This window comes from Pavona decussata, unplaced genomic scaffold, assembly GCF_977016875.1.
Source record: "Pavona decussata unplaced genomic scaffold, jaPavDecu1.1 SCAFFOLD_218, whole genome shotgun sequence".
Classification (NCBI taxonomy): Eukaryota; Metazoa; Cnidaria; class Anthozoa; order Scleractinia; family Agariciidae; genus Pavona; species Pavona decussata.
The window spans coordinates 899,646-912,625 of record NW_028145623.1 but is presented as its reverse complement, the minus strand read 5'-3'; the positions used below and the strand labels follow the sequence as shown (position 1 = coordinate 912,625).

At 40.1% G+C, this 12,980-nt stretch overlaps 1 protein-coding gene and 1 long non-coding RNA gene across 2 annotated transcripts; one reads left to right on the top strand and one right to left on the bottom strand.

The window, feature by feature from the left end:
* Window positions 1-1,421: 1,421 nt before the first annotated feature.
* On the bottom strand, window positions 1,422-5,124 carry LOC146459619 (uncharacterized). Its single transcript, XR_014857868.1, has 2 exons — window positions 4,429-5,124; window positions 1,422-2,503 (listed from the first exon to the last, which is right to left on the bottom strand). It is a non-coding gene; the product is annotated as an uncharacterized LOC146459619 (long non-coding RNA).
* A 1,256-nt stretch (window positions 5,125-6,380) lies between these two features.
* Window positions 6,381-12,904, top strand: LOC146459618 (uncharacterized). Its single transcript, XM_085089252.1, has 2 exons — window positions 6,381-8,116; window positions 8,540-12,904. The coding sequence occupies exons 1-2, from the start codon at window positions 6,714-6,716 to the stop codon at window positions 10,818-10,820; spliced, it is 3,684 nt and encodes a 1,227-aa protein (XP_084945378.1). The 5' UTR covers window positions 6,381-6,713; the 3' UTR covers window positions 10,821-12,904.
* The last annotated feature ends 76 nt before the right edge of the window (window positions 12,905-12,980 follow it).

Below are 12,980 nucleotides of genomic sequence, written 5' to 3'. Positions count from 1 at the left end.
TTCTGATGCTCAAAGAGGATAAACGGATGCATCTTCTTTGCAAGGTTTTGGATTTTGTAAGTATTGAAGGCCGAACTTTGCAAAGCGGCCACTTTTATTTTAAGCCTTATTTTTAACTATTAATATGCAAGTTTTCATGTATTTGTGTCCTTTGACTTTTTAAAATGTATTTTTTCGAGGTTTTGACTTTATTTGCCTTTTAACTTATAATTTCTGGAGGCTTATTAAAGTGTGTTGACTATTTATCTGTGTACCGAGTGATTGCTCAAGTCACCGTTTTCCTGCCTAAAACGCGGCTACCAGCTACCGGTTTTTCCCCCATCTTGTCATGGAGTTGCCCTTTGCCGTAAAAAAAAAAAAACAATTAATTAGTCATGCAATGTCTGAAGGCCCCAAGAACACTGAGCAAAAATGCGCAGACATCTGGCGCCAGTGATTGTTGGAGAAATTTGTCCATTGTTTCCAGGGAAAACGCACAAGCCTGTGGGTTTTTTATACACGAAGTTGTGTTGTGCAAAAAGCATTACGACGTTCAGACTAACTTCAACAAGTCGAATTGCTGTTATCCCTTTCGTAGTGGTGCCTGCAAAGGTACTCTTGTAAAATGCCCCCACTGGTTGTTTTCAGTTTTTGATTTTTTTGAAGCACTGGAACTCTCATCTGCGAGGAACTTCTACATCTAGTAGACACAGACGAGAGGATTTGTCAGCAGAGGAGATACATCCCTCCCAAAAAGGTATGAGAAATGGAATAAGACAAAGGGCTGTTAATTTTCATAGGAAGGGTCAACCCCTCACCCTTTCAGAATTCCATTCTTCTAATAGGTGTAGGGGGAGACATGCCCTGGTCCCTCTAAAGAGAAAAGGAAAAGAAAACCTAGTAACTCTTGATATCACAGGAAGTTTTTTTTAACTGCTACAAAGTCATCCCACTACCTTGTGGTTAACGATGACAGTTATTTCAATGAAGGCAATTCATATTTTATGTCTCCATCAAGAAAAAAAAAAAAAAAAAAAAAATCAATGGACCCTAAGCCCCTCGTGGAAGATTCAACATCTGTATTAACAAAGCATCCTTAAGCCTCTAACAGAAGGAACCCACTTGTTTTTGCTTTCTTTGGCTTAGCGCCTGAAAAGTCAAAACGAAGTTGACAAAACAGCTGGCAGTCATAAAGAACAGGAAAACTGTGGTGAAGTAAAAACTGACAAAATAGAAGAACTTGAAAAAGAGTTAAACAACCCCAAAAGAAGAAAATAGAGCACTACATGTTATGTCACTTAACACCAAAGAAAGCATAAAAATAGTATGTGTAATAGGGAGAAAAAAGCAAATGTTCAAAGTTTCCTTGGTGTGAATCTTGTTCTTTGCTCTAACTTGGTCAATTAAGGCCTAGCTTGTACACTGTTTCAACCCCACACAAATACACACGCATTATTTTACTCTCTCCAGCATGAAAGTTCAGCATTATGTACACATGTACGTTTTTTTACCACTCCCCTCAACGGGCTTTTCAGAGGTAACAATCTAGATACAACTATAAACTAAGAATGAACAAAAAATTATTTCCAAGGACTAAAATGTTACAAGATTTTAAAATGAAATTGTTACTGGGAATAACAATGGTTGTTATTCATGTGAAATATAAATGAAATCTGTACTAATACTAATATGAAAAGGAGCAACCTATAACATCATTAAACACTGAAAGGATTATTTCCTGACAGAAATATTATTACTCATCACAATGCCTCTTTAATGGCACTTCAAATAAAGCAACAAGAAATGAACAGTGAATTGCAAGAGGAAAACACCATGCTTCAAAAGAAAATTAAAGGTAACCTATTTACATGTATTGCCATCATGCCATACTAATGGCACTAGTCAAACTGCCTGTGAAGTGAAAAAATTAAGGCCTTTCAATGCAAAAAAGTGAACAGAAAACATCACACTTCAAATAAAATGGCCCTGATGAGAGGATACACAGCCACTCTCCCAAAGTAATAATATTTCTATAGGTTACTTAATCAAAACGGTCATCAAAATAATAACACCTAATTCTGTTTAATGAAATAATGAGATGAATGGATAATAACATTACCCCACAACATTTGACTGCTACCAGTAAAATGTTAAATTGTTACAACGAGAAATTAACAGATTTGAAAGAAACATTTGCCTTTGAATATGGATATAAAATATTGCTTTACATTTTGACAGTTATTAAGGAGACACAGCATTTTAGCACCCTTGTACAGCAGTTCCACAGATTATTAGTCCAGCACTATTCACAAAGTGAAGAACATCTCTACAGTCCAGATGAAATGGAGAAATGTTGCGAAAGCCATGCTCCTGGGCTTTTTGACTACATCTTCCACGCAATCTTTAATGAGGAAAAGGAAACACCAACAACAAAAAGGACAAGTCTGCAAAGGACATGGGTAGTTGCGATATTGCACAGCCTTAGCTTCTTTAGAAATCAGGTACATACACTTTCAGACGGAACCTGTAACAAATAACAATGATTATGAATAAAACTAGAAGTAAACTTGTGATTTCTCACTGTAAATGATATCAGATTGTCGTGTACTTAACTATTTAGTAAAGAGCAGGGTTTATTCTAGAGCGTGGCTTTGCAAGATTTTTGCAATTTGTTTCCTTTGTGTTTGTTTCTGCATTATTTTTCTGGGCTTTATTGGGCTGCTTCAGAATAGACAGTACAAAGAAGTTCAAATATCTTTTATGGGGCCCCTATTCTTGGGACCTCTTTCTTGAAAAAAGGTCCCCAAAAAAATTACAAAGGAGGGCCATCATTGCAAAATTTCTAGAATAAACCCTGAAGAAGTTGCAAAAGGATGGAACACACCCAGCTTCTATACAAAAATTGTACTTGAATGGAAACTTCATGTAATCCTGTTACTTATTGAATTCTGTTTGACACAACTAATAATAAATAAACAATAGCCTCCATTTGGCGCAAAAATATGCTCAGATATTTGTCCACAGACATTACCTGTTCCGAGATGCAAACAGTTTTCCGAGAGCGAAGCTCGAGGAAAACTGTGAGCTTCGAGGAGCAGATAATGTCCAAGGACAAATATCTGAGTATATTTTTAAAGCCAAATGGAGGCTACTGTGGTTATTATCCTTCAAATATTTTTTGCAACATGTAGCAACGAGTTTGAGTATTTGAACATTTCGTTTAAGAACAGTTTACCGTCAAAAACGTTTAGAGCGTATGTTGTTTTCTGATACTGCTTTATCGACCAGCAAGTTTATCTCTCCTTCTGTCACAAAAGCAAACCGTTCCCCCATTTTGACATTAATTTTAATTGTAAACAAGACGCGCCTTGCAGTTTTTGAAATTGGGGAATATCACTTGGGGAATATCATCGGATATTCCCCAGTTTTAGCTGGGGTATATTCGGTCACGTGAGGCGTTTAGACCAATCACATGTGAGCGAAATATTTGATGGATTATAATTATTAATATTTTTCCATAGCATCCCATTTATACATGTAAATTGTAGAAATTCTTCTTTGAGAAGACAAACACCTTTCCTTATGATGGAGATACAAGTAGTCTGATTTTGTTATTATAAATCTTGAATACAAAGAGAAAGTCTTAAACAAATTCCTTCACAGAGTAGATGTACAACTGTATGCCATTCTGATTTAATTGGTAGAAAAACTGTCCTATGCAGAAAGCAAATGGATTGCAGTTGAAATTTGGTGGGGCAAGTTGATGTCTAGTATGGTACTTGGGTACAGCTGCCATCCACATACAATAAACAACTACGAGAAAACTTTAGCAAAAGCAAACATGAGTGATGTCAGAAAAAAGGTGCATCTGGCAATGAAGGTACACGCTGTAGTTGCAAATGACTTGAACTTTATACCATTGTTCAAAATAAATAACTGAATTGAAAATTAAACAACAATCAAGAAATGGACACCAGGTATTTTAACTACTTTTTTCAAGTAAATAAAAACCAATGCCAAGAAACAAAAACAAAAAAAAACTGGCATGAAACTTATGCAAAAAGCTCTAACCAGGAAAATTCTCAAGTGAACCTTGATGACACTAGTGAAAGAAGAGCACTCTCACAACTACACTTTTCAACCCTGTGCTTAGGACTATTCAGTACATTTCCAAATTTCTTTCACCATAACAAGCCATGTTTCCTTAAGTCAGAGATATTCTTCAGTGTTGTAAGGTTTCAATTTTCCTGTTAAATTGTAGTTGCAGTTGCTGCTGGACTTTCAACGTGTAATAAAAATAGACACAAAATAACTATTCAGGAAATAAAAATACAATACTGAACCATCTTAAAATTCCTTCAAGCAGTCACATGTTAGGCCTAAGAATGGACACTTTATAAAAAACCTCAAAAGGAAAAACTTCCCATGGAATGGTATGAAACTACTTACTTCATAAAGTGGCCAAGTTGCCAAATGGTTCAATAACTAGCATGGTAGTTATGACACCCAAGCGATGACGACGACAACGATGACCTTGACAATCCTGAGGACTGTTCATGTTTGGAGGACACCAGTACTAGTCAAAACCATCAAAGCCAAGTGGACCAGTTAAAATCAAAAATTGAAGCGCGGACTCGTGTTCTAAAGCAAAACAGTCCACAGCAACTAGTCCCGCAGTTTGTCAACTCAACGCAGAAGCCTTCGGCCACCGTTCACGCGGTTCATCCACAAGCAGTTGGGGCTGCCGTAAGACAAGTTCATCTCTGTGACCAGAATGGTTGTGGGAAGATTTGCAAATCAGTTGGCGGACTCACTCTCCACAAAAACAAAAAGCACAACGGCAAGAAAAACGGCGCACTATTGTTATCCCTATTGTTTCCTTTGAACAAAGACTGTATGCATAATAAATGTATGGGGCTGTGCGGAAATCTTGCCCAGGGGCGCTTTCCATTCGACGAAATTTTCGAAAATTTCGGGTGGGAATCGAATGGTACAGGATCTTTTCCGGAAAAGATTTTCGAAAATTTAGGACAACCTTTTCAGTGTTCCCGAAAAGTGGAAATTTCGGTATTTTCGAAAATTCTCGTAGTTTCCAGTCGGACTGTTTGAACACATACGATAAACGGCGTCAATAAGCCTGAGGCAAAAACTTGGGTACAAGTCTGTGTATTATGGGATATGGGACTCAACACCCACATAGCCGGAAAGAGCACATCGAACTTTACAACATCCTCAAGTTTGGTGTTAATCAAGCTAATATTAGGCGAGATACAGCCATTTAAAAACTTAAAAATTTACTAAGAAATGTATGGAACGCCGGACGTATGTCCGGCGTTCCATACATTTCTTAGTAAAATTTGGAGTTTTTGAATGGCTGTATCTTTCCTAATATGAGCTTGATTAACACCAAACTTGAGAATGTTGTAAAGTTCGGTGTGCTCTTTCTGGCTATGTGGGTGTTGAGTCCCATAACCCATAATACACAGACTCTTACCCAGACCCCCACGGTATGAAATCAGGCAATGCCATTAGAGAGAGCGCGTCACCCAGGCCGAAAATGCACTGGACACTAAAACTCAGAGAGAGCTGGTACCTAGTATTATAGGACGCCTGCTTGTTTTTAACTTTTAGCGGGAAACTTGTGCCTGAATAAATATCTCGGTTCAATACACTTGAATAAACCTCAGTTATTTCATTGTTCGTATTCGATTCACGTGAAAATGAATGCTTCCGTAGAAATCCGCCGGCGACAAAAACCCCTAGCCTTCAAAGCAGAGATCGAGTGGTTCGCTAAAGGCTTTAATCAGCCTAAAACGAAGCGAAGCGATCACTGCATCAACAATCGATGCCTTTCAAACTTTGATTTGGGATAAACCTGAAGACGATCTACTCCCAACATACGGTGAGTCCTTTAAATTTTCACTATCTGTTACCCTAGTTATTGCATATTTTGTTATTCTGAGGAGGACTTTCTTCATGCCGTCCCTCCACCACGAATATACTGCTCACGAATGAGACCATTTATTGATATCCGTGAAGTCGTATATTAAAAATAAACATGTCGTGACCCAGGGTTTCCTACAAGGTCAGTCAGCGCGCATTTTTTTAGAATGCATGTTAGCACCTGCCTCATGTTTTTCCTAGAACCACCCCTGTAAACAGTGCCATTGGATTGAATCTGACTTGAACTGTTTTAGAGGGAATGTTGTTGTTAGGGATAGGTGAGTAAAACACAGAGTGAAAGATCATTTTCTTGGGGGAGAAGGGTCAGAAAAGTTTTTACTTTCATGATGGGGGAGCCGAAAAAAGTTTTCCTTAATCCTTGAGGGGGATCCAAAAGTTCAACGTTTTGTTTTCCCATTTGCCACCCCCCCCCCCCCCCCCTTCCTCCCTCTCCGAAAATAATGAATACTCCTTAAGGATTTTATAATCTCAAAAGTGAGTCTCTCAACCAACTATATTTCAGTGCAATTCTCTCCAGGTTTGAACAACAGCAGAACTCCGAAGATATCAATTTTTTAAAAAAATATATAATTGGTACATCTAGCTATTGTTTCAAGGTCTCGAGATGGAGTTCATATTTTAAAATTATATAACTAGTCGTGACAAATTGCTTGACATTTCTTTAACATTTAGGTTTGATTCCTAATGAGCTCTCCCGCCTAGCTGCATCAGGAAGTAGAGGGTGGCTGGCCACTGATCATGTGCAATGGGTCCTGAGCCAATTAAACACTATGCAGCCAGATACTATGGTTTTATGCCCTAACGCCATCGTCGATGTCGCAAATGAAATGGCCAGGAAAAGTAAACGTTTCAATTTTGGAACCCTGAAGCGACTCGTATTTGCCCTCAACGTTGGCAAAAACGCACAAGGCAAGACCTTCATCGGTGGGGCAAAAAACCCAGGTAATCACTGGATTCTGGTTGTTGTCGATCTGAGGCCATACAAGCGAATCATCTACTGTGACACGTTGGCCTGGAAACCTCCATCAAACATCCTAGAAATGGTGAACACCTTCACAGCCCACATACCCGGTGTAGGACGTTATGAAGATGTTCACCTTTTCTCGGCTCATTCCCCTATGGCCACCGGTCGGTTAGGCCATTTGTGCGACTGGCGATGTCGTAACTACCCGTTGCAGACGTGCTCTGATATCTGTGCAGTTATTGTGTTGATCAGCGCAGCCCTGGCGGCGTTAGATAAGTCCCTTTTTCAGTACCTGATTGGCCCACACGAAAAAGAGGCAATATATCTTCAGCGCCCGACTCAACATGCTCACTATTTGAGACGTGTCTTGATGTGTTGGTTCGCTGAAGGCCGCATTGACATCGATTACGTGCTGCTGCAAAATGGTTGGCGCGATAACCTTCTTCCTGCGAAGTCTGACCACTCGTTTTGCCTTCGCCAAGACACAGCTAGCAATTCCAAGAGAAGGCTGAAGTTGTCGCGAAATAATCACGCCTCCCACGATATATCTCTAGAAGCTGCGCAGGGTGCTTCAACGTCTGCGGAATGTTCTCCTCCTCCTACTTCCCACGCCCAGACCTCCAATGGCGCCTCCTCAAAAATAGCGTCTTCTTCAGCTAAGGAAGCGCATTCTCCCGCCAATAAGGTTTCTATTCCGTGTAAGAAAAGGCCCATTTCGGGAACTTCGCCATCTTCAAAGAAATCAAAGACGTCAACTGAAGGAACACATTCTTCAAATGAACATCCACGTGCTACAAAAGAACCTCAGCCTTCTACGTCCACGGGTCCATTGCCTGGTGCTCGGTGTGGCAGCAGTTCAACGGCAATACCATCCCCCAAAACAGCCACTTCCCCTAAAACAACTACTAATTCAGGGAACACGCCCACCATAAAAACTAATTCCAGTGAACAGCCATCAGCAAGTCCAAGGAGTAACACCGCTTCGACACCTCCATCTCCAGAAGCAAACGGTCAGTCCTCTCCAACTTCAGCGCAGCAACCAAACAGTGCCCTGAATAAATTCCAATGTGAGTACTGTGGCTTACAGTTGAGTAGCCGAAACTGCCTATACAAACATAAAAAGAGGAAACACACAGCAACCCATGACCTCTCTAAAACAAAGGAAAGCAAACATGTAATTTGTCCCGAATGTAAAGGAAAAGAATCAAGGTGAGTTAAAAGATCTATATTTTTTGGTTACAATAAGAAAAATCCCAAGGCGAGGAAAAAGGAAAAGTTGCAAACAGGACAATTGATAAGAGGACTTATAACAACGTGTGTCTGTTAAGAGCCAAAAAGCAAATAGGGAGTAGTCAATGTGCGAAATTGGAAGCAATGCTGACAACCCAGAGCTTTATAATTTATATTATTTCACAGGTATTGTTTAGATTTAAAATCTACTTTTTCAGGTGAAAGTGCTAAATGGAATATGCCGAGTAGCGATTCAGTAAATTGTTAAGATTACTTTAATCGCATTTAGATAGTTGAAATAAATCTTCAAATGGTTAAGTAGAACTGATCCGTTAAAATTCGTCACTTATGGTGTATTACATGGAAGCTAATGTTTACTTAAATTTGGAATTTCTTTTCTAGCCCGGCATACTCTCATGAAACGGCGCAGGATCTGATTCAGCACTTAAATTCTTTCCACGGACATGGCCTAAAAATTGAAACTGAGACATTCGATAACTGGGAGGAATTTGTCAAATGGAAGGAAATCGAGGAAAAGATGGGGAAAAGTTGGTTTGTAAAACAACGAGGTGACCGAAGAGCAAAATATCATAAGACTTCCTGGTTCTATTGCAATAGAACTGGTGAGTACGAATCCAAAGGGAAAGGAAAGCGGTCATTGAAGTCCCAAGGAACGTCGAAAACTGGTTGTTCGTGCCCAGCATTCATCACTGCAAGGACGGATGCTGCCACTGGAGAAGTAAAGGCGGAGTTTTGTTTGACTCATGTGGGTCACAGAAAGGACATTGCGCATAGTCGGATGTCAAAGGAGATGCGCTCATGCATTGCTGCCAAATTAGCACAGGGGGTCCAAATGAATGCCATCATGGACTACATAAGGGACAGCCAAGCTGGTCCTCTTACCAGAGATCACCTGACAACCCGCTTGGATCTGCACAACATCAAGCATCAGTACAACATCAGCTGCATGCAAAAAGACCAAGATGATGCAAACAGTATCATGTATTGGGTGGCAGAGATGGAGAGAGAGGATCACAATTCTGTCCTTTGTTTTAAGAGCCAAGGAGACATTTCAAGCCACGCCGGCATTGAGTCCAATGATTTTTTGTTGGGAATTCAAACTGAATTTCAGCACGAAATGTTTGTCAAACACGCCACGAAGCTAGTTTGTGTGGATGCCACCCATGGGACAAATTCCTACGATTTCCAACTGATCACGGTGCTAGTGATTGACGACTATGACGAAGGCATTCCAGTTGCATGGCTGATTAGCAACAAAGAATCGGCCGATGTCCTTAGGGTGTTTTTTGAAAGCATCAGGGAGCGATGTGGGGACGTGAAAACAGAAATATTTATGAGTGATGACGCAGAAGCCTACCATAACGCATGGGCGTCTACCTTCTCTAGGCCTGACAAGAAGCTCCTTTGTAGCTGGCATGTTGATCGGAGTTGGCGGCGCAAGATAGCCGAGCACATCAAAGACAAGGAGCAGCAAGCAGAGGTGTACGCCGCCTTTAAAGGCCTTCAAAATGAGACCAGCGAGGCAGGATTCCGGCGCTCCTTGCAGCACGTCCTACCATGGCTGAAGGGTATATCAGAACCAATGGCTAGCTACTTCGAGAAGGAGTATGCCAAGAGACCTCGAGAATGGGCGTCTTGTTTCCGAGTGGGGACTCGTGCAAATACAAACATGTTTGTGGAGAGTTTCCATCGTACTCTCAAGGAGGTATACTTTGAAAGAAAACAAAATAGACGCGTTGACCACCTTCTCTTCAAGCTGCGGAAAATTTCCCGGGACAAGGCCTATGAGCAGTGGATAAAAGCAGAGAAAGGGAAGAGTACCGTTAGACAAAGGGAAAATATCAAACGGCACAAGCAAGCTGAGTCGGTTCCAGCCAAGTCCGTGTCCAGGAAGGACACTGATTGCTGGGAGGTTCAGTCGTTGAGCGAGACGGGAAAAGTTCACTGCGTGCGGCGGATTTCCTCATCTGTTTGCACCTGCCTGTTACGATGCCCCTCATGTATGGCTTGTGTGCACTCTTTTGACTGCACGTGCTTTGACTACGCTATTAGGGGTGTTGTTTGTACTCACATCCATGCCGTTAACTTGACGGAGCCTATTGACGATTCCAAAGAATCGGAACTCCCCAACAGTGTTGAAGAGATTCGTGACGATTTGGCAAACCTGATTCCCATCAGCAAAGAGATGAAAAACTGCACTGAAATGGAGGACGTAAGAAGAAATGCGTTGAGTGTGATTGCGGAACTTACAGATATTATCCAATGTGCCCCTAGTAGCGATACCATTCACGCAGCAATTCGACACGTACGCTCGGCGATATCAGTAGCAAGAGGACTATCTGTTATCGGCAATGATCATCAATATTTGAAAACTAAATCGTATCCTGCAAATAAACTCGCTGAGAAACAGAAGCGATTCTTTTCTACGAAAAAGAAACGAAAACGTAAACCGAAGATCTCCAACATGTCAGAAACTACAGCACAGGAACTAGAAACCATTGAGCCGGATATTTGTGCTTTCTGTTTCAAGGAAGATCCTCCTACCAGTGATGGAAACATAGTTGATTGGGTGGAGTGTGGCCATAGTAAAGTGTGGGTACATGCATCATGTGACTACGTCGAGGATAAAAATGATTTTGTATGCTGCATGTGTCGACCTTAATGTCGCTCTTAATATTTAATACATCCTGTCCAGCATAACCATGTACTACTTCTATACATATCAACTATATCAATCCAATATCAGTTCTGAATATTAACTATATATCAATAGACACTCGATTGCAAAAACGTTGACACCTAAAAAGCATAAACCGTGAACGATGAGACCCAATGGCTTTATGGGTATAAGTGTACTAAATTTATTTGCATAATATTCTATTCTCGTGCGACGGTTTCCATCAATCACCACGTGCAACTAATTTTGGTCCAGTCAACCGGTTGACTGGACCAAAATTAGTTGCACGTGGTGAATGATGGAAACTATCCAAGCTTTCCTTAAAGTATCCGAGTTGGCCAACAAGGGCCAATTTGAGTGATATCGCGATTTGCCTAAGTTCAAATCAGTCAATGAACTTAAGCAATATTTGGTAGAAAATTATTCGGAAGAATTAAGTCAGCACTGTATTCTTTCTTGTAAAGAATAAGAATGGTAAATTATTGATTATGGAAATGAGGTTAGTCTTTAAACACTACCCACAAATCCGTTGGGTCTCATCGTTCACGGTTTATGCTTTTAGGTGTCAACATTTTTGCAATCGAGTGTATATATATATATATCGCTTTTAAGTATTATTGTTTAAGGTTTTATGCTCTGTGTGGAGTTCTTAGGAGTAAGTAAGTCATTATGATATGACAAGTAATGGTAACAGGACTGAGTGGAGTACAGGGATTATTTGGGGTAGTGTTTTAAAATTAGCCAAGCCCTTAGGGTGGCAAAGATTCGAAATAGTAGTACGATTACCCCCTGAACAATATGACACAAAGCACAATTACAAATTAATGGTGTAAATAACAAAACACAAAATTAGAAAATCTAAGTGAATTCAAGTTCAAATTGGACAGCTGTAAGTGGAAATTTCATAGCAAATGGGGAGGCAATCCCAGTCAAGCATTAATATTTTTGTTATAGATACGATTAAATGCATAGTTCTTTTGTCATGAAATCGTTATATGGAATCATAGGCATTAAATAGGGACTAAGTGAGTAGGAGAGAAATAACATAAGATGCCTCGCGTTCCATTGTAGACTATGTGTAGACTCATTTTTCTGACAGATAGTGGACATGGAAATTGACTCTGACACGTTCTCACATGTTTTCTTCCATCCACTATCTCTTAGAAAGATAGGAGACTGCAAGTAGTCTATGCTCGTGTGGATAGCTCATTATGGTAGGCCATGTTTTTGATTATTTTGCAATAAGTAAATGTATGTAATGACAGAAGAATTCTTTTTCAAGGCAACATGAGGTTAATATTAGGCCAAGTTGGGGTGGGGGGAGGGTTGGTGGCGGGTGTTTGATTGTTGCCTGCATATATAGTAAGAAGAAGATTATTTTAAAATTACCTTAAGGTTTGGATTTTTGCAGCAGAAAACTTAGGGCCTTTTCGTATGAGCCTGATTGACTGGGCTGACCTGATCACCCGATCAACATGAAAAGTTTTTGCCGGTCGTGTTCGCTAAATTTCATGCCTGAATGACTGTGTCACCATTTTTCATCTCGGTAAACAGCTTAAAATTACCCATGTGAACAGACTGCAAAATTCATCCCCCTAACCAAGCAACCGTAGAAACCAGGCTTAAATGAACAGGCCCTTAGGTCCTATCTTAGGAATACTTTCAACTAATTCAGATATATTGTAATAAAAAAACATAGTTTTAGAAAATCAAACCACTTTAAATGATTGTAAATACACATTATACACACCCAACAACAAAAATGTATACAGAATTGGGCCGAAAAAAAAAGCAGTTCTGTATTTTATCATTGTGCTACAGTGCTAGAGTCTCAGTTTAATTTTAAATATCGCAAATTTTACAGTGAGATTCGGTATATATTTTGAAAAGAATTGGTGTTTAGCTGATTCGCTTGACTAACCGTATTCTAAATTACCATTCGTACTTGAAGGACCCGAAGCAACCCTGTTCTTTGGTTATCTATTAGTGTTGTATCCCTTCGGAACACTTGTGTGATGTCAAATATCGTCAGGCGTCATACCTTGTAGACACCAGTTCCCCTCTTACATATCCTTTTAGTGTCCAGTGCATTTTCGGCCTGTGTGACGCGCTGTCTCTAATGGCATGCATGTGTTTCTAGTTCCC

Excerpts from the sequence above, each read along its gene's own strand:
- LOC146459618 (XM_085089252.1), top strand. The coding sequence starts at position 6,714 with ATGCAGCCAGATACTATGGTTTTATGCCCTAACGCCATCGTCGATGTC. Across the intron at positions 8,117-8,539 it reads TGTAAAGGAAAAGAATCAAG|CCCGGCATACTCTCATGAAA; the intron begins GTGAGTTAAAAG and ends TTTCTTTTCTAG.